Genomic DNA, 21,979 nt, shown 5'->3' with positions numbered 1-21,979 from the left:
AAATCGAGTCATCATTCAGGCGCAAGACACACCGTGTATTTTCTTTATTACGCGAATGGCTAAGTTGCGAGTAATGCATATTATCAGTTCTGAATAACCGCTGAACCGATCAAATTCTTATTAGGTTTAATCAAGTGATTGAGTTCGACTTGTATAAGGTGTCTTTATTTTTGCTCTATGTGCTCTATAAGCAAAAATATAACGATGCAAAACTCTCAATGTGAAATTTTTTTAATGTAAGATACGTCCCCGTCGTGACTATAATTTTTACATATTTTTCTTGTACGGTTCGCACGTTTGACGAAGCACTGTATTCTCGTGACGATCAGAGATGTATCATTTTTTCTATCTTGCAAGAAGTTTACCGACTGTAATTGGAATGAATTGATCGGTACATAGGATATTTTCTGATTCACGCATGATGCGCATGAAGTGACAGAAAATGTATAGATCATGTCACGCATATTATACATTTTCTGTCACTTCATGCGCATCGTGCGTGAATCGGAAAGTACTCATATATGTCAATTATTTTGATCGACCATGCATATCGATTGTAATATCCATCCAAATAATTGCCATCTATGTATCGATTAATTTATTGCAATTGCAATCGGTAATCTCTCGCATGACAAAAAAATTGGTACACGAGATAAAACTTATCCTATATGCAGTCTCTTGGACTACCACACTATCTAGTAACATTAATAACAGATTTCTAAAGTTATTTAGAGACAATTTTTCTTCATTGAAAATGTCGACGCTGCTGAATAATACACAAATAAATTTGGCAACGTGGATTTTTAATAATTAAAAGCTTTTTAATTTTAATTTTTTATTAATATTTAATTTTTAATATTTTTAAATAAATATTTAAATTTTTTCTTACAAGAAATTTAACCAATTGTTTTGTACAACAATTTGTTAAATGAAAATCTTTTTATAAAAAATTGCTTAAGTTTTTTCTTATACAATAGTTTTTCTTCAATTATAAATTCTTCTATTAAACATTACGTAAATTTTTTGGATGCGATTTCATTTTACGTTAGTAGACGTTGTCAGATATGAATTAACTTCTAGTAGCATTTTTCTGTGTGACAAATTTTGTCAAAACGATACGATGTAATTAATACAAATTCACATTAGTACATACAAGCTACAACAGCTATTCATCGTTGAAGAAATCGGGATTCTGACTTTTACGACAAAGATATAATAACTGTCGAAAATATAAACATAATCATCATATAACATAATCATATAAAAATTTTCTTCATCTGATTATTTATCAGCAGTCAATTACATCTAACACACACACACACACACACACACACACGTGCGCACGCACGCACGCACGCACGCACGCACGCACGCACGCACATACGCACACGCACAATTAAAATTTTGCTATTTCTATCGCGCTAAAATTATAATCCATTTTCTTTATTATTATTTATCTGTCTATAACATATTGAATAAAGATAATATTAAAAATAAAATCCAATCAGAACATTTGTATTGATGTTTATATAATATAAATAATTCAAATATAAAAGTAGAGGTTCCAAACTAATAATTTGTAATAGAAAAATTAATAATATAAAAGGACAAGGATTTAAGACTGAACACAGTAAACGGTGCGTAATGTTAAATTGTATTTATTATCGAGTTACGTGTAATTATCCTGATCAAATGTTTCGATCTTGTTGTGGATCCTTTCACTGATACAATATAAGAAAGAAAATAAATAAATAGTTACAGCTTAAAATGCTTAAATAATCAAAAGATACACATAAATTTAAGGTGATGAAAGCCATAGATAATAATAAAAAATTATAATCAAATATGCTCAAATTGTGTACCCAAAGAAAAAACGATAAAAATGATAGATTATGAGAAATTGATGTAATAGTATTATATTAATGTAATATATTTTAGAAAAATAATGCCATAAAATTAATAATTAATGTGTGAAAATTTTATTATAATTATATTTTCTGTAACTATACAGTTATAGCAAAGTATACAATATATTTTACCTCTAAAAAAACCTTACAAAGGTAAAAAAAGTACGCCAAGTACATAAAAAATATTCTACCATATGCAATAAATTTATATTTAATATATTTAATAAAAATATCCCTAAAAATAGTTTACAGAAATTTTCCCTAAAAAAATAGTTGTCCTAAAAGAAAAACAAAACTAAATATGAAATCAATAATTAACTAGCCAAGTACATTGAAGCAATTCATAGAGATTTGTAATTTAAAATATGAAATATAATGATATATAATGATATATAAAAATACATTATTATCCAAATTTAAATAAATATTTGTACAATATATGAAATAGCACTAATATATTGCGAATTTTATCATAAACATAAATAATAAGTCATAAAATTATTTAACCTTTACAATAACATTGATTACATTAATCGGCAATTTTGAATTTAGAAGTGTCTCGAAAAACTAATCGATTTGTTTCGAGATCATCAAGTTTTACCAAGTAAATCCGGAACTAAAGAAATTAAGAAAAGTTACATACAAAAACAGGAATATAATTTGTGAATCTTAATTTTAAATATTTACTAAAATAAAATTATGTGAATTATGGGATACGACGAGAGCACGCCAAGTTTTTTTTATTTTGCTTTTAACTTTTTCAATTGCAAGTTTACTTGGTAAAACTTAGAATTAATTTTAAAATTAAATATTTATTAATAATAAATATATTATAATGCTATCTGAATTAAGTTTTTGTATGTAACTTTTCTTAATTTCTTTAGTTCCGGATTTACTTGGTAAAACTTGATGATCTCGAAACAAATCGATTAGTTTTTCGAGACACTTCTAAATTCAAAATTGCCGATTAATGTAATCAATGTTATTGTAAAGGTTAAATAATTTTATGACTTATTATTTATGTTTATGATAAAATTCGCAATATATTAGTGCTATTTCATATATTGTACAAATATTTATTTAAATTTGGATAATAATGTATTTTTATATATCATTATATATCATTATATTTCATATTTTAAATTACAAATCTCTATGAATTGCTTCAATGTACTTGGCTAGTTAATTATTGATTTCATATTTAGTTTTGTTTTTCTTTTAGGACAACTATTTTTTTAGGGAAAATTTCTGTAAACTATTTTTAGGGATATTTTTATTAAATATATTAAATATAAATTTATTGCATATGGTAGAATATTTTTTATGTACTTGGCGTACTTTTTTTACCTTTGTAAGGTTTTTTTAGAGGGATATCACACCTTTTTGTAAAAATTATATTTTTTCTGCAAAAAGTATGTATGCATTTTTAATGGATATTTTTTATTACTGTCAGTGATTTTATGACAGCCAGTGATAGTTTCTATCTTTGTAATAGCTGCAATAATAACGGCTACTATAATAAGATAAAATTGTGATGTGCATATGCTCATCAAGTGCCTTAATAGATGAATTTATATATTTTTCACATATGTACATAGAACATACATATGCTCCGATATGTGCATAAATTTGTGTGTTAAGGCATTCTTATTGCCAAGCGCATAATATAATGCTATTTACCTATTGCTCAGAATCGTTGTTAATTAATATACGTGAAGCACGTATGTGAAGCACGTTTATAACCGTAACTAACGATTGTAACTCCGTGCAGTACATTAACCATGTAACATTTCTTGACTGAAGTAAGTTTTGATCTAAAAACAATAACATCATTCACCAATTACAACCATTCTATTCTTCAGAATAGCTGTAATTGACCAATAATAACATTAATTGTTTAAATTGTTCTCAAAGCAATATGGCGCTACCTATAAATTACAACCAATAAAAAACAAGCTTTTTTGCTAAAAGATACATATCTATAAAAATTTTCAATCGATGATTCAATCGATAATCAAACATGGCCGCAGAGAAAGAAGTAAGTATTATGACATCATCTTTAATATATTCTTATTTATTGAACAACTTATATAATTTTTTATATAATATTCATTTCACAACTTATATAATATTCATTTGATTTTAAATATATTCATTTAATTTAAAATTTTAGATGATCATAGAAGTTGACGATTTTATGAATGAGTTGTCGTTCGCATTCGGAAAAGAAATGGATTCCATAGCCGGTCCCGCCACTTCCGCTGGTCTCGCAGATAATTCTATTGTTAGACGTACGTCTAATTCTGCCGCAGCTGTCTCCGTCGTCAAACCCATTGCTGCTGAACGTAGAGTAGCTACGAATTCTACCGCCAAACCCGTCGTCGTTGGTTCTGTTACCAAACCCGTCGCTGTTGATTCTATCGCCAAACCTGTTGCTGCTGGTACCAACGCCAGCATTAATTCCGGCGTAAAATCTGCTGCTGCTCCCATCGCTGACTCAGACAATGCTGCCGCTAATATGATTGTGGCTGATCTCGATAATCCCGATCTCGCTAATTATGAAAATGAACGAGGTAATAATTATATTTTAGTTTATCTATTTATCTTAGTTATTATTTTCATACTTTTTATGTTTTTCATATCTTTTCTTTTCATACCTTATCTTTAGTTCGAAGATCAAGAGGAACAGCAGCAGGAGCACGTAGGCAGCAGGAGAGATTTATGAGATTCCTCTACCAACTATCGTCTGCTCACTATAATTGGGGCAGACGAGCAAGACCAAGAAAGTAATAAAAATTGTCATTACAAAATATTTAAAAAATTCTTTATTTTATAAATACAACAATATTAATGACATTATTTTTTTTAATTGATTTTAGCAGACAGTGGCACAATGAGAAAACTACCAAACGAGGACTACACGATAATGATTAAATTTAAAGTTTGTGTTTATTTCTTATAATTTTTGCTTGCATAATTACATTTAAAAACTATGTTTACTTTCACTATTTCTGTTTATTAGTATTAGGGCCGGTTGTTCCAACTTCTTGGTAAATTTTACCCGATAGATAGTCTATCTTCGTCTCTTTTTTAGAACTTATCTGTAAAGAGACGAAAATATGCTACCTGTCGAGTAAAACTTACCAAGAAGTTGGAAAAATCGGTCCTTAATGATTAATAATCAAAAAAATTGTATTCATATATTCTGCTTATTTTGTGCTTATATATTATTAAATTATAATAATAATAATAATAGAATAACAATAATAATAATAATCATCATTAATAATAAAATATTATATATTATATCACAGTAATTATATCATTAATGAATAGAAATTATAATGATTATAATCATTATAATTTCTATTCATTAATGATATAATTACTGTGATATAATATATAATATCTTATTATCAGTATTAATGTTGAGGTTTAATGTATTAAAAGAATTTTGTACGATTCAAAATAAATATCTTTAAATGATTACAATTATTATTGTTATTCTATTATTGTTATTCATTATAATTAACAATGAATAGAAATTATAATGATTATAATCATTATAATTTCTATTCATTAATGATATAATTACTGTGATATAATATCTTATTATCAGTATTAATGTTGAGGTTTAATGTATTAAAAGAATTTTGTACAATTCAAAATAAATATCTTTAAATGATTACAATTATTATTGTTATTCTATTATTATTATTCATTATAATTAACAATGATAATTATTGTTTTTTATACATAATGATATAATGATCAGATAATGCATGAAGTTGTATCCATGTAGTTCAATATAATTTTTTGTGAATGCTAGTATTTTAATTTATGAGATGAGATCAAACTTAGCGAGATAAAGATTTATTGTATACTGGATATACTAAGTTATATAATGATACTGATATACTAAGATATATTATCTTATCTTAGTAGTAAGATAATATACCATTATATAACTTAGTATATCCAGCTAAAAATGGGAAAAATATATATAAATAGGATTAAAAATATAAATAGGATATAAATATATTAGGATATAAATAGGATTAAAAATAATTTTTTAAACAAAACATTCTGTATATGTTTCTCTTAGTTTTCATCAATTGCAAAAAAGGAAAGATTTATACCTGTAAAATCGATTGCCTTTATCATCTCTCCATCAACCTTCTCTGTTGTAAAATTTCTCATAACCATTTTCTTTAGTATCATTGATGGTTGGTGATAAAATCCAAAAACTATAAACAATAAATAATTATTAATAACCAAGAATCTCGATATGTAAAATTAATTGAATAAATTACTTTGTAATGAAATAATTGACTTACACTGCTGCGGAATCATTCAACTAAATGCAGATGTATTTGTAAAAGTATTGCATAAAACTAAAGATACTACTGGAAGGCGAACTATATACATGTCCAAGAACACCGTCGATCACGTAATTAATGCCGTCTCCAGGGTCTGACTCGGAAGACGGCATTAATTACGTGATCGACGGTGTTCTTGGATACGTGTATAGTTCGCACCGTCATTATTTCTCGGGTCACCCGATCTCCAGCCTCACACTAACCTCTCTCTTCCTATCCTGGGGCCCGGAGTACCACGTGGTACTCCGGCCACCAATCACGCGCCAGATCTGCGCTGAGATATTTACGCATTGTCCGACTTAACCAAGGACCAATTGTCGGCCAAAGAGTCGTAATGCGCGCTTCCTGCCAAGATACGCGCTCTATCTTGACGAGAATACTACTTGTATTACGTTTTAATATATTATTGCGCTTTAATATAATATGATAAAATAAAAAATTAACGCACAATGTTACGCATATCCACACATAATTTTGTTTCTCAAGGCGTATTTGCACACTCGAACGAATAATCGTACATGAGCGTTGCAAACGCGCCTTGAGGGACAAACTTGCTTTGCGTGTATACGTGCGAGCATATGTACGTGAATCTGAACCTGGAAATGAAGGAAAATGATAAAATGTCACATTTCTGATATGCGGTCATTATTTCTCGGGATTGACTGCACCAATCTTATTCAAACTGGTCGCAATCAAAAGCTTGTATACATATTATGTTATAAAAGTATCGTTAGATTTATGATTACGGCTTTAGTTTTTGAAATATTTTAATTGAAAATTTCTTAGACCTAAAATTCCAGATAAGGTACTTGGTAGCGCCGCGTTAAAAACAGTGACTCTCAATGCTCGGATCTATTTTTTATGTACTTGTTTTTTATGTACTTGGCGTCGCGACGCTACCGCGTCGCTTGATCGACATTTTTAAAATATTGTTCTTTAATAGAAATTTTTCTAAAAATTTCTATTATAAGAAAATAGTATTGTTACCTGTGCGGTTATTTAATAATAATATGAAAATTAAATATAATAATAATATAATAATATAAAAATAATATAAAAGTATATAATAATATAATAATAATATAAAAAATAATATAATAATATAAATTTATAATAATATAAAAAAAAACAATATGCCTTGATAGAAAATAAACACTTTGATATACATGTACTATGAAATATACTATGAAAATGACATATACTATGAAAATTTTACAGAGAACAACTTTGTCTCTTGACATAAACGGATTCTGATGATCTAATCTTGTCTGGAATTGTTCATCGTAGGCAATACGTCGTATATATGTAAGAAAATTATGTCGATTGAAATTAATTACATTTATATAACTTTATTCATTTGTAAGATATTTTTAATTTTAATATATTCAAATGATTCAAATGATTAGTTTTATACACAAAAAAATAAAGATATACATCAATATTCATTTTTATTGCACAACAATTTTTTTGAACAACTTTTTCATAAACAGATATCTTATTTTTCGGATTTTTTCATAAAATGATACTTTAATCTCACATTACTTTTAATATCAATCATTATTACACAACGTAATCGACTTATTAGATTAATGATATATAAATGCAAATATAAAAATAAATGCAATATAAACAAAAAAAGTTTTATAAATAGAACATATTTTTCTTGATACTATGTATATATATTATTATATGTACATATAGTATGGGTTTATAACTTTCTATGCAAAGCGAGGTATAATCCATATCACGGACATGGGTTAGGTTTGACATTAGGTTTGACATGGGTTGGGTTTTATCTTTCGAAAGTGGAGCTCTCCGCAGGGATATACTGAAAGGATGCTGTAGCATAAATCAAAGGCAATAAAAGAAGCTGTTTAATCGGTGATGTTGGAAGACCTCTTCTTGATGATTTAAGAAGAGACCTTTCAATTCGAGGGAGAATATAATACAGATTTTTTTCAAAATCTGTATCTCTTAATAAATTCCTCTGCAAACCACCATTCGAAGAAATTTCGTACATCTTTAATATAACATTTTAGTATACGTTCGCGTAATTCCTCATATATATCATATTAATCATAATTTTCATAAATATCATATTGTTCATAATTTTCAATCGAATTCATTTTAATTAACCTGTACATTGTCAAAAAATTTTGTAATAAATATATTTTCACTATTAAGTATAATACTTTTTTACTATAAAGTAAAATTATTATTCATATTACTTATATTAATGATATATTAATTAATTATTTCATATTATTCATATTATATTAATTATATTACAGATTACTTATTATTTATATTATTATTTATTACTTTTTTGTTATTAAGTAGACGTATATATTATTAAATTGCAAAACATAAACATACTTCTATACATATATCATTTGATGATTAATCTGTAAATTATTCTATTAAATCTGTCACATTTTCCTCAAGTCATCTTTGAACTTGATTGATACGCAATTTTTTTCGACTCAAATCTTAGCTGATACGAAATTCAAAGACTATTAATATGTAAATGTGTGATTTTTTCTCAAGCTGCGATTATTGAAATGCATTCAACACAGCTCAAGCTACATATCAAGACAAACTTCCTCTGAGTATTTCTATTGAATCGAGATTATAAATGAATGCCATATTGATTCTTAAGATTCATTTATTAAACCGTACACATCTCAAAATTAGTTTCAGATGAATGTCTTAGCAGAATCGTGATTATAAATACGGGCCTAAATAATAATCTATATTTGTCATCTAATATTTATGAGTCATTACAAAGAAAACACGCAAAAAAACTAACAATGAATCAAAACCGATTCCTTTAACAAATAATTATCTGAAGATAAAAAAATATCGGATGGGAAACAGACAAATATATCTATGATAGAACAATATAGATCTCCCTCTAAATAGAAAGAGTAACAATCTAAAGCTTATCAGAGAGGAGAACAAGAAATTGATGGCGAATTTAGCCGATCCAAATCTAACAATAGCCGGATAAATCTTACAAAAATTCGAAACCTTAATAAAAAACTGGCGATAAATAGACATCTTTTGACCGTTTTAGACAAACAAATTTTTTAAGGGGTTATGCCTACTTGGATAGGTCGAAAAAATCGATTTTTTTTTATTGCATTTTCTTAATGTACATCATCTTAAATAGGTATTTAGAGAAGCTAGTGGCTTTGTGCTACCTGAATCATGAGTTACAGCCCGTAGCTGTCGGTTAGAACATGAGCGGCGGACCGGTTAGGGAAGGGAACGTCCCTTTTCCTCTCCGAGTAACGTTTTATTGTGTCGCTCGAGATTCAAGGGCAGGTATATATTCAAGTACATTTGTAGTAGTGTGTTTGTTGTTTGTGTGTGTTGTTTTGAAGCAGTGAAAATTGACCGGAAAAATGATTAATAAATTGGCAGTATATTATGGCTTAGCGATTCGTCATCACGCAGATTCGGCCGAAGCAATGGAAAGTGCGATTTGGGCAACATATAATCATTACAGCTCTACCGATGAAGCTCCGCATCACGAAAAATGCCCGCCCGGAAGTGACTCGTGGTGTGAGTGGCAGAGAGCTTACGCAGCGCTGCCCAAAGATAAAAAGAACGAGATCGCAGATTTCAAGCACACGTATGAGCCTCTTCCTCCAGATGTTTTGGAAGCTATCAAGCCCACCTACGTGGATCTTTCATAAAGAGAATTGCTTGATAGATGTGTTGGCGGATTCACGCAGAACAATAACGAAAGTTATAATCAACTCATCTGGAAAATCAGCCCGAAGAGTCTTCCGGGCGGTGCACTGCCTGTTAAAATTGCAGCATACACATCTGCCTGTATTTTTAACGAGGGTAACATAGCCCTTCTGAAGATTTTTGAGACATTAGGCGTGCCCTGTGGCCGAAATGCCCACGAATATGTTACAAAAGAAGATGAGATCCGTGTTATGATTGCCGAGCAGCGCGCACATGCAGCTACTAGAGAGCAAAGGATGGCTCGAAGACAACATCAACTCAACGTTCTGGAGGTGGCTGAAGATGCAGAAGGGACCCTTTATGGCCCTGGAATAGATGACTCTACGTAAGTTAAAAAAAATTAGTTTTAACTATGAAAAACATAGACTTGAAACTTTAAACGCGATTATCTCGAAACTATGTTTTTTTAAAAATACGGTTGCGGTGACCAAAGTTTCTTAAAAACTATTGCACCGATTGAATTCAAATTTTATGGGCTTATTTGTTATTACAATAGGCAGGGCCTGGACGAAGGATTTTTTATTTCGATTAAAAATTTTTTTTTTATTGCAAAAAAACCAAAATCAATTCACCTCGAAAAATGGACTTTTTCGTAAAATTGTTGTTATTTTTGTAAAAATCAAAATTTTACCAAACCCTTCGTACCAGGCCCTTCGTAATGCAATATACTAACGCAATATTCTCTTATTTTGATTTCAGATAAGCCGTTCCGAAGATATCGTGGTCACCGCAAGTGATGTAAAAAAACAGACGTTGTAGGTGAAGAGTCATATTTCCTTTATTTTTTAATATTTTTTTATAAAAAAATTTGGACATGTACCACAAAATATGTACTTTCTGATAGTGTTTTATAAATTTTAATAAATACTTATTAAAACGGTAAAAAAAATTCTTGAAAATCACGTAATTTTCCCGATCCCAAGTAGGCATAACCCCTTAAATCTAAAACGTAATTGAGGGAGAAGATAAGAAAAAATAAATCGAATCGAATTTTAAAAGCTGTTGACTTTTAATGGAATCCTCCTTCTCCTCCTCCTCTTCTACACACACACGCATACAATTAAAATTTTGTTATTTCTATCGCGCTAAAGTTATAATCCATTTTCTTTATTATTATTTATCTGTCTGTAACATATTTGAATAAAGATAACATTAAAAACAAAATCCAATCAGAACATTCGTGTATTCATTTTTATATAATATAAATAATTAAAATATAAAAGTAGAGGTTCCAAACTAATAATTTATAATAGAAAAGTTAATAATAAAACAGGACCAATTTGAGCCTGAACGCAGTAAACGGTGTGTAATGTTAAATTGTATTTATTATCGTGTAATTAACTTGACCATATGTTTCGATCCTTTTGTGGATTTTTTTACTGGTACAATATAAGAAAGAAAATAAATAAATCGTTACAGATTAAATGATTGAGCGATACACATAAATTTAAGGTGATGAGAGCCGTAGATAATAATAAAAAATTATAATCAAATATGATCAAACTATGAATCCAAAAAAAAAACGGACGATAGAAATGATATGTTATGAGAAATTGATGTAATAGTATTTATGTAAGATATTTTATGAAAATAATGTCATAAAAATAATAATTAATCCGTGAAAATTTTAATATAATTATATTTTCTGTAACTATACAGTTATAGCAAAGTGTACGACATATATTCGACATTTTAAAAATATTTACTTGTTTTATAATAGAAATTTTTCTAAAAAATTATATTATAAGAAAATAGTATTGTTCCTACGGTTATTTAATATAATAATATAAAAACAATACGCCTTGATAGACAATATACACTTTGATATTCCCTATGAAAATTTTACATAGAGCAACTTTGTCTCTTGATATAAACGGATTCTGATGACCTAATCTTATCTGGAATTGTTTATCGTAGGCAATACATCGTATATAAGTATGTAAGAAAATTATGTCGATTGAAAATAAATACATTTATATACATTATATAACTTTATTTTGTTTTTAACATGTTTTCAGTTTTAATATATTCAAAAAGATTCAAATGATTAGTATTATGCACTGTTACGTCCGGACCCTGAAAGGATGGGCTGTATGGAAGAACGTAACTTACTTACCCCGTGACACACTTTATTCGGGCGTGTGTATGGATCGGGTCGAACGAATGTGAAGGGCCTGATACAGGTCAGCGACCGAAGGTCTCTTTAACTCTGCGTTTTTACGCCTATTCGTTCGGTGGTCCCTTTTCGGTAAAGGAATCTAATCCTTGTTACGCGGGATAGGACCTAGTGCGATCTCGGGATTTAGGGAAGAGAACGGGTTAAATAATTAAATTCTACATTAAATTAAAAAATACATATATTATAAAAAAAAAAATTTAAGAAAAGAAAAATACATCTTAACAGTTATAATTATGCATGTGTGCGTGTATGAATATATTCTCGAGTATGTTATAATTAAAATTAAAATTTTCTAAATTCGGCGAGACACAGGTCCAAATTAAAATACAATAATAAAATTAAGATAAACGATTCGCCATGTCTAAGTTCGAAAATTATTCATCTATTTCAATGATTTCTCCCAAAGTAGTGATAATACATAGGAAATAATATAAAGGGGAAGAAAGAAAAAAAAAAAAGGATAAATAATAATAATAATGGAAGGAATGGGAAATTAAAAGAAAATGAAAGGGAGTAAAGAAAAATAGAAATGAAGAGTTAAATATATATAAAGAAGGGCTTAAACGAAATATAAAGATAGAAAACAATACGAATTGTTGATAAATAAATCAGAAAAGGCAATTAAAAGGAAATGAAAATTAAGGAATCGTTCGCGAACCGCCTTGCGAAGATTCTCAACGGACAAGGAAATGTTCGTGAATCGCCTTGCGGAGATTCTCAACGAACAGGGAAATTATTCGTGAATTCCAATGCTGAAATCCTGAACAAATGGATAAAGATCTTAGGAGATTTATTCGCGAATTCCAATGCTGAAATCCAGAGCGAATAAATAAAGGAAATATTCGTGAATTCCAATGCTGAAATCCTGAACGAATGGATAAGGATCATAGGAGATTTATTCGCGAATTCCAATGCTGAAATCCAGAGCGAATAAATAAAGGAAATATTCGTGAATTCCAATGCTGAAATCCTGAACGAATAGATAAAGATCGTAGGAGATTTATACGCGAATCGCCTTTCGGAGATTCTAGGCGAATTAGGAAGAACAAGGAATGAGGCTGGAGGAGAGGTGAAACAAGGATTGATTGATTGATTGATAGTAATTAGTAAAGATTTAATGATTATTAAACTGTTTAAAATTATTTGTTAGACATAGATGTTTAAATTATGAGATAGTAAGATATGGAAAAGGGAGAAAAGTTGCCCAAATTTACTCACAATTCGTTGGAATCACAAAAATAAATGCGTTGATAAAATTACAATGGCTGAAGTCGGAGGTTGATAACATGAAGAGCCGAGTAATAAAGATGTTCATCAGAAATTTCACATGATGCACGATTAAATGTTAACAAAATCATTTTCACTGTGATATAAAACAAATTAATAACTTAACTGCATAATGCAAGAAAAGGATCCCCGAGGCTATATAATTTTAAAATTGAATAACTGAATCTTGATTGGAGCTATCAACTGTACTGCTTATAGTGCTAGTTAGTACTTATTAGTGAACGCAAGTGAACTAATGAACTTGAGAACTTAATGAACTAATAAACTAGAGACCAAGTGAGCGCTCGCGCCTTGCGCTTGCATTTTTTGAAGTAGTTGCTCCTCCTCCTTACTGGATGGTGGGAATCTTTGAAAATCGAATCAAATGATTTCTATTACTCCCTTCTTAGGGCCAAGGAGTTAGATTTTTAGAAAGAGAGGGTGTCTTAGACCTCTAATTCGTTAAGCCCTTTTTCTTAAGGTTTGGCTTCACCATCCAGTAGAGAGTGGGAGCGACCTGATTTCTTTATCTCCTACGATTTGATTGAGAATGGCCTATTGATCCAGCGCACGTGCGATATTAATTTTATGGCTCTGCTCGTATTTACTTTTTTGGTCAATTTCCCGATGACCAAGGCTCTTATTTCAAAGTCTCTGAGACGATCCATTGATACGCATGGATTGAATTTCTTATATTTCTGAGACTCGTAAATTAAAATTTTATTTAAATTTTCGTAGCGCTATCTCGACTGGCCACTTTGCTTGTTTATCCGAGATGGGTTTTCCTTAATTTAAATTCAACCCAATCGTTGATTACTTCTAAGAAATGTTTCGATGAAAGAACAGAATCGTGAAGTCCACCGGACGTAACACACAAAAAAGCAGACTTACGCACTAAAGATATACTTCTTCAATATTTATTTCTCTTGCATAACAATTTTTTTGAACAATATTTTATAAACGGAATCTTATTTACGGATTTTTTATGAATGAACATCTTATTCTCACATTGCTTTCGATGTCAGTCATTATTACACAACGTAGTCGACTCATTAGATTAGAATGATATATGTAAATGCAAAACTTGCTATTATATAGCTTTCGAGAGACATCGCGGATAACCTTAGTCATGACAAATTGTGAAGGTGATGATCTTGAGTAATATTCAAAAGTTTTAAGCGCGCTGTTTATATAAAAGTTATGAACAAAAAAAGTTTTATAAATAGAACATTTTGTTTCTGATACGATGTATATACTGGGTTAAAAAAGTCTGGACACGGTCGAATGTCATGATAAGGAAGAGTTTTACTAGAAAGTGTTTCAGACGAAAGTTGTATAACTTTGAGGGGGACATAATATGGTGCCATTGGTTTGACTTTGAAGAGTTATTTGAAGGTCACATAAAGGTCATCTTCAATTTCTTAAACGCAACCTATTCTTTCTTATTACATATTCATGTAGCTTGTCTCAAGAGCTTTCCAAAACATTATAATTAAGTTAGTTTTTAAGTACTTTCCGAGTTATGAGGCTTGAATCATTTAACACTTTATCACTTAATTTTACATAAAACATAAAATATTTTGTAAAATATTTATTTCTCGATTATCTTACCTTAATATTTTCATATACAAACTAATAAGAGGAATCACATGATGTAACGAAAACACATAGTTGTTTTGAAGAAAAAATATGTAATTGTTAATTGCAAATTATTTTATTTTTCGTATTTTTATTTCTTTCGTGTGTGCAATAATATTTGTAGATAATCATGATATAGACAAAAGAAGCTGTCCGCATAATATTGTGCGCAAATGAAGCAGTTGGCAAACAGGATCCCCACCCATTAAGAATAATATCTGATTATTATTACGATCTTGAATTGAATAACGGTTATAAATATGAGCGTCACATTTATCTTATTAGTTCGCGTAAATTTATTGCATTGAATTATGAATTTCCATAACGCAATTTGTGATTTCATTTTAATGATTTGAGTTGTGTTTCGATCGTCGCATCATATAATCTATCAGGTAATCTTTCTAATATTTGTACAAAATAAAATTTTATAACATTTTTTTGCAAAATTTCAGTGTTTAATACTGATTAATTAGCGAAAACGTAGTGTTAACAGAAATTATTTCAAATACCATGAGTTCCTAGTTTTGTCTGATATTGCAAAAATTTTATTAATTAATATTATATATTAATTATTAATAATAATATAATATTAATGTATAATAATATTTAAACAGAAAAAAATTTCAAAATATTTATTTGTTTATGACAGAATTTGCAAATACTTTAAATACTTTATAACTTTGGTTTATTACAACTTTGTATCATTGCATACCAATAAAAATATTTTCATTGATTTAAGATATTTATAAATAAGTACAGAAATGAGCTTTAATCGGATATTATGATATGACCTTAAGAACATGTTTTACAATTATAGAATAAATAAAATTATAAAAATACTTATAAATTATAAAATTATAAAATTATAGAAATAATTAATGTTAAATATTTGACATATAATAGATTTATGATGTTAACACCGCCTTAATATTATAATACTATTAAATACAGTTAAGATGTTGCAGTAGAATCTGGCGAAATTTTATATTATACAATAGAGAAACAATTGCAAAATGGCAGATTAAACATTTTTTTATTTGATTAACAAATGTATTGCATATGTAATATTTTTTCCTGGAATGAATAAATTTATCATATCTTTTATATCTTGATTAAATTATTAACTACAAAAAATATGCGATTAATGTATTACAATGATATTTTATTTTCCCTCTCTCTCACTTTCTTTAGCATTAATATTCTTTAGAATATCAAGATACTTGCCCAGTTTGTCGAAAATCAAATATCTCCTTTCATATGTATCAAAAAATATTTATGTAATACATATGATCCAAGAATAAAAAAAACCAATAAACAGAAGAAGGTTCAGATTACTTAGATGGTCAAGAATATCAGATTAAGAAACGATGTTTACTATATCGATATTATGTATGTTTATTTTATTGATATATTATTTATATAATAAGTATTACATAAAGTATAAAAGAAACTGGCAACTCATTAAATTTATACCGCAACCACCGGGTATGCCAATTGCTGGCAACGCGTTCCAAACGCATATTTCAGAAGGTGAATACAAAATTTTTAATTTATTCATATTAATTAACAAATGATCTGTTATTTATAAAAATTAAATTTATAAATCATGTACTTTGAAACATATACTTATCAGAATACATACAAATTTCTTATCTGAGCACTTTTCTCTACAACAATTACTTGTTTAATTAAAAAATACAATTTTCTTTATTATTATATTTTCAACGTATTTGAAAGATGGAATAATGTTGAAAATAAAATTAATCCCATCAAAATTTTTGTACATTAATATTTATAATATAATTTTCAGAAGAAAAATGGAAGCTCCTCTGTGCATTTTCTAATGTATATTATCCCATCTTTAAAATTTCGATTTTTTCCATTTTTATAGTTTTTATTCGTCATCCAGATGATTTAGAGGTAATAAAAGAAGTTCAATTTTCCATAGACATTACGAATTAACAAGCTTTTAAAAATTTGCGATTCATAAGAAGATTTTTACTCAGAAGAATATGTTTCTTAAAATAATAAGAAAAAATATTCCTAATTAATGAGACTAAATACAAATTTAAGATACAATTATTATTTATGTATATATTCAATTCAATGAGATATAAGGAACAGTTTCTCTTTTTTAACATGTTTTCCGTGATTTTAGACGATATTAAGTAGCACAAATCATATCGAAAAAGGTTTTTTCTATGACGCATTGCATTCTTGGCTCGGCACAGGACTTCTCACTAGCAAAGGTAAGTAATTAAAAGATTACAAAGTAATATCGTGCGATATAAAAAAAATAAATGTAGGATAATAATATTATTTACTGTCTTTCTGACAATAATATTACATAATATTATTTGTATTTTGTTGTAGTATCTTGTTTTTGTTATAGGAGTTAAATGGCACACGCGGCGAAAAATATTAACACCTACATTTCATTTTAATATATTGAACCAATTTGTTGATATCTTAATGAAAGAGGGCGATTGCATGACTAAATCTTTGATAGGTGTTGGAGGGACAGTAGTAAAGGATTTATTGCCATTTATTAGTGAACATACGCTAAACGCGATATGCGGTAAAGCTATTGTAAAATTCTCATTGTACATTATGAGCAGGAATTTCATTTTGAACGGGATCGTTTTTCAAGATTATAAGATAATAAAAAAGATAACTTCTTCTTATACATACATGTATCGATAGATGGACAGATAAGTAATATCTGTTTTTTATACTTAAAATTATCTATTAAATATTCAGCTGTAATAATCTTTGACTGACTTTATTTATATCTTATAAAATAAATGTATTTGTAGAAACCGCCATGGGTGTCTCTTTACGAACTCTCGGCGAATTCCAGCAAAAATATCGAAATGCAATTTACGACATGATCGAATTGGCATTTTATAGGTAATTTATATGGATGCAGTAAATATACATAATTATGTAATATGTTTATCATCTTTCAAGATATGATTTTGATACATATACACAGTAAAACATAAAATTTTAATTATAATAATATTTTTCACATGTCCACTCTAAATTTTAGGTTAAAATATCTCATTCGTCGTATGTTACTTATTGATAAATTAAAAATGTTAATTGACACAATGCTTTACATTTATTTTTGTTATTGTGACTTTAAGTGTAATGTAAAAATAACATACAAATTAAATAAAAATTACATGAAAAGAAAGTTACAATAACTCGTAATAATTGTTATAGGACATTAACATATGATAGTAATTATTTTACTTTAAATTATTTGTAATAGAAGCATTTGATTTTAAGAAATTTAATTTTTTTGTATTCTAAAGTTTAGGATTATTTGAAGATTTACTTTAACTTTTCTTGGAATGTTAAACTGACTTTGAGACATGTTGATTCTTTAAAATGATTATGTTAAAAATACTCAGAATAATATTTCATTCCTAAAAGACATGTACAAAATGTTAAGTTATAAAGTTGACGTAAATGTAACATATTGAAACGTTATAAAAATAATACCATATCAGTTGTATGTTAATTTTACATTAAAGTACTAATCAAAACGTGGTAATACAAGAAAATTTTAATCTGGACGCACAATTTTTTACTGTTTATATATATGTATATATATATATATATATATATATATATCAAAATTATTTTAATAATATCTTAAAAGTTTTCTTATAAATATGTTACACATTAATTATAAGAAGATAAATAATTAATAAGGATGTCAATTCGTTTAAACGGGCAAATTACAATGAAAATATATTATTCATTGCTAAATATTTATCATTATAAAATAAACATTATTTTGAAATGATAAAAAAATGGGTAATGTTAGGACATGAAAAATTAAACAAAATAAACTGTATAACGACATCTAAGGAGAAATTATTTTTAATCTAAAAATTATAACTGAAACAAGAGTACAATGTTTTGAAAGTTCCTATCGTTTTCGTAACAAATATAATTTAAAATTTTTAATTTCTTGTACATGATTATTTAAAGATTACTTTGACATATTAGGACAGGTTTAAATAACATTTTAAAAGTAAGGCTTTTATAAAATTACATTGTTATTGTAATTATAAGACTTTATTGAATTACTGTTCAGAGCATTCAGGCCTTGGTTTCGCAACAATATGATATTCTCATTGTCATCACAAGGAAGAAAGCAAAAAAAAATTCTAAAAATATTGCATGGATTTACGGAAAAAGTGGGTAATATAAAAAATTTTAATTTAAAATTCTTTAAATATTTACTTTTAAAATTACACTATTATTAATATAAAAAAATCACTGTAAAAGTTTGTATCTATGTACGTAGATTATTGCGGAAAGAAAACTTTATCACGAACGTACCAATGGTCAATACTTAAAAAACCTTGAAAGTGATAAAGAAGCGACGACAAATGATGTCGAAGCGTTTGGAAGTACGTACTATTAGAGTTCCTAATTTTTTGATTGCTCAATCTAATATTATAAATTATATTTATAGTATTTATACTAAACATAATCACATGTTGAAGTACAGTATATATTTGCTGTAAAATTAAATCATTATTTGTAATAGAATTTAAATTTTAATCAAAAAGTGTTTAAAAATTAAAGAACAACGCGCAAAAATGAATTTGTTTCTAATATGCTTTTTTTAGTTAAAAAAAAGCGGTTAGCCATGTTGGATCTTTTATTAGCGGCATCTCAAGAATATTCTTTAACTGATTTGGACATCAGAGAGGAAGTTGATTCCTTTATGTTCGCAGTACGTATCTGTAATCTTTTTTCATTAATCTTTTTTTGTACATATTATCTAAGCACATATAATATATGATGATTACAGGGTCATGATACCACAGCGACGGGTATAATGTTTACTTTATTACTATTAGCTGAACATAAGGATATTCAGGTATGTATTTCTAAATATATTGCGATACATTATTTAAATTACAATTTTTAAATGGCAAGTTCTTTTATGTTACAATATATTTTTTCAATATTAGTAAATATGTATATCACTTTATTTTTATATTTTGATTTTTAAGAATTTACTTACATTTATGTAAATAGTAAGTAGAATATTAAGAAATATATTTAAATTATTATGGATGACATAGAAGCGTGTGAGGCTTGAAGTCGATGATGTGATGCAAGAGAATGGAGGGAAACTTAACATGAGATCACTGCAAAATTTATCATATTTAGAAAGATGTTTAAAGGAAGCGTTACGTTTGTATCCCAGCGTGCCTACACTAACACGATACACTGGAAATGATGTAAAATTACGTAATTAATCACTTTTTTCCTATATACATCTTTGAATATGTTACGTAGCACAGAATATATTATGGAATGTAAAATGATATTAATGTATTAATATTTTAAGAATACATTATGAACATTTCGTTTTTCTCAAAATATCCTTTTTTGTAAATTTTAATATTTTTTTAATTTTATAACATGCTTTCCAGAATCATATGTCGTACCCGCTGGAACGTTCGTAGCGCTTAATATCTACGCAGTTCACAGAGATTCTAATTTTTGGCCAAATCCAGATGTATTTGATCCGGACAGATTCTTACCCGAAAAGATAAAGAATCGTCATCCTTATTCTTATATACCTTTTAGTGCAGGGTCAAGGAATTGCATAGGTAAATTGGTTGCAATTATTGTTTCTCTTTATGTCGATCAATTTTAATAAATTTGATATTGTAGGTCAACGATTTGGTCTCTTGGAGATGAAAGCTATAGTAGCTCCTTTGGTGCATAATTTTTATTTGGAACCCGTTGAGTATTTGAAAAATATTCAGTTCAAAACGGATGTAATTATTCGTCTTACTCATCCAGTTCATGTGAGATTCATCCCAATCACATGCAAACGAAAATCGTTTAAAACTAACGCGGATGCTACATAAGTGTAATAAATTCAGTGTACCGCATTGCATTGGAAAAATTGAAGAAAATAGTTAAGGATATTACATGTTCTATTTTATAATTAAAATGTTACATATATATATATATATATATATATATATATATATACTATATATATATATATAGACATTATATTTGATCAAAATATCCACACAGAATGTCTTATGAATCAAATCCTTCTAAATCGATCGAAATGATCAATAAAGTTTTTTTATATTAAGGTAATATATATGTATGAATTTTATGATAAATAACGATAAATAATACAATAATCTAATATAAAATGTACATATTTTGTATAATTTATAATAATTTTGTATATATATATATATATATATATATATATATATATACTCCTGGACAAAATTAACGTATAATTTTTTTTCACTTGTTCTTTAATATTTTTCGTTAAAATTTAAATATCAGCTTTTAAAAAAAAGTGAAAAAAAATTATGCGTTAATTTTGTTTAGGAGTATATATATTAGCAGAACATTCTTTTGCACAATATGTTTTGTGAGATGAATTTGATACTTTGATTTATTATCGTTTTGTTTTCAATATTAATTTTTTTTACTAATACTCAGTGTATTATTTCTAATCACGGGTCGATTTTGATCATGCTTTTAATTGGGAGGATGTACAGATTTTAGATCGGGAACCATTTTTGAGTAAGAGATTAATTTCTGAAATGCTATATGTAAAAAGGCAAAATATATGGTTTAAATTTGCAAACGGACACTTAACGTTTACCAGAAATTTATTTAAATATTGTAAACAACTTGTCAAAGATTTAACTTAGTTTTCTATCATAACAAATCAAAAAAATCTGTGACTTTGCTTATGTTTTTATATATCCTTTGGCTCACTTTATCGTTTATAAATTAGTCACATCTATCTGTTAAAGACTAGTCGTTCTTTG

At 27.8% G+C, this 21,979-nt stretch overlaps 1 protein-coding gene and 1 long non-coding RNA gene across 3 annotated transcripts; one reads left to right on the top strand and one right to left on the bottom strand.

Moving 5' to 3' along the window:
* Positions 1 to 4,189: 4,189 nt before the first annotated feature.
* LOC112637295 lies at positions 4,190 to 6,491 on the bottom strand. The gene is made up of 4 exons (XR_003122496.1): positions 6,245 to 6,491; positions 6,047 to 6,154; positions 4,565 to 4,660; positions 4,190 to 4,459 (listed from the first exon to the last, which is right to left on the bottom strand). It is a non-coding gene; the product is annotated as an uncharacterized LOC112637295 (long non-coding RNA).
* An 8,932-nt stretch (positions 6,492 to 15,423) lies between these two features.
* LOC105254263 (cytochrome P450 4C1-like) lies at positions 15,424 to 21,109 on the top strand. Of its 2 annotated transcripts, none has more exons than XM_025406684.1 (13): positions 15,424 to 15,520; positions 16,320 to 16,658; positions 16,939 to 17,048; positions 17,287 to 17,377; positions 17,521 to 17,706; positions 17,945 to 18,038; positions 19,240 to 19,342; positions 19,453 to 19,558; positions 19,781 to 19,887; positions 19,966 to 20,034; positions 20,243 to 20,411; positions 20,597 to 20,776; positions 20,841 to 21,109. In XM_025406684.1, the coding sequence occupies exons 2-13, from the start codon at positions 16,496 to 16,498 to the stop codon at positions 21,038 to 21,040; spliced, it is 1,578 nt and encodes a 525-aa protein (XP_025262469.1). In that variant the 5' UTR covers positions 15,424 to 15,520; positions 16,320 to 16,495; the 3' UTR covers positions 21,041 to 21,109. The 2 variants fall into 2 exon arrangements, with proteins under 2 accessions (XP_025262469.1, XP_025262470.1); XM_025406685.1 differs by having other exon boundaries at positions 17,502 to 17,706.
* Positions 21,110 to 21,979: the final 870 nt, after the last annotated feature.

This window comes from Camponotus floridanus, unplaced genomic scaffold (genome assembly GCF_003227725.1).
Source record: "Camponotus floridanus strain SB8 unplaced genomic scaffold, Cflo_v7.5 scaffold151, whole genome shotgun sequence".
Lineage (NCBI taxonomy): Eukaryota > Metazoa > Arthropoda > Insecta > Hymenoptera > Formicidae > Camponotus > Camponotus floridanus.
This window is presented reverse-complemented; position numbering and strand designations above follow the sequence as displayed.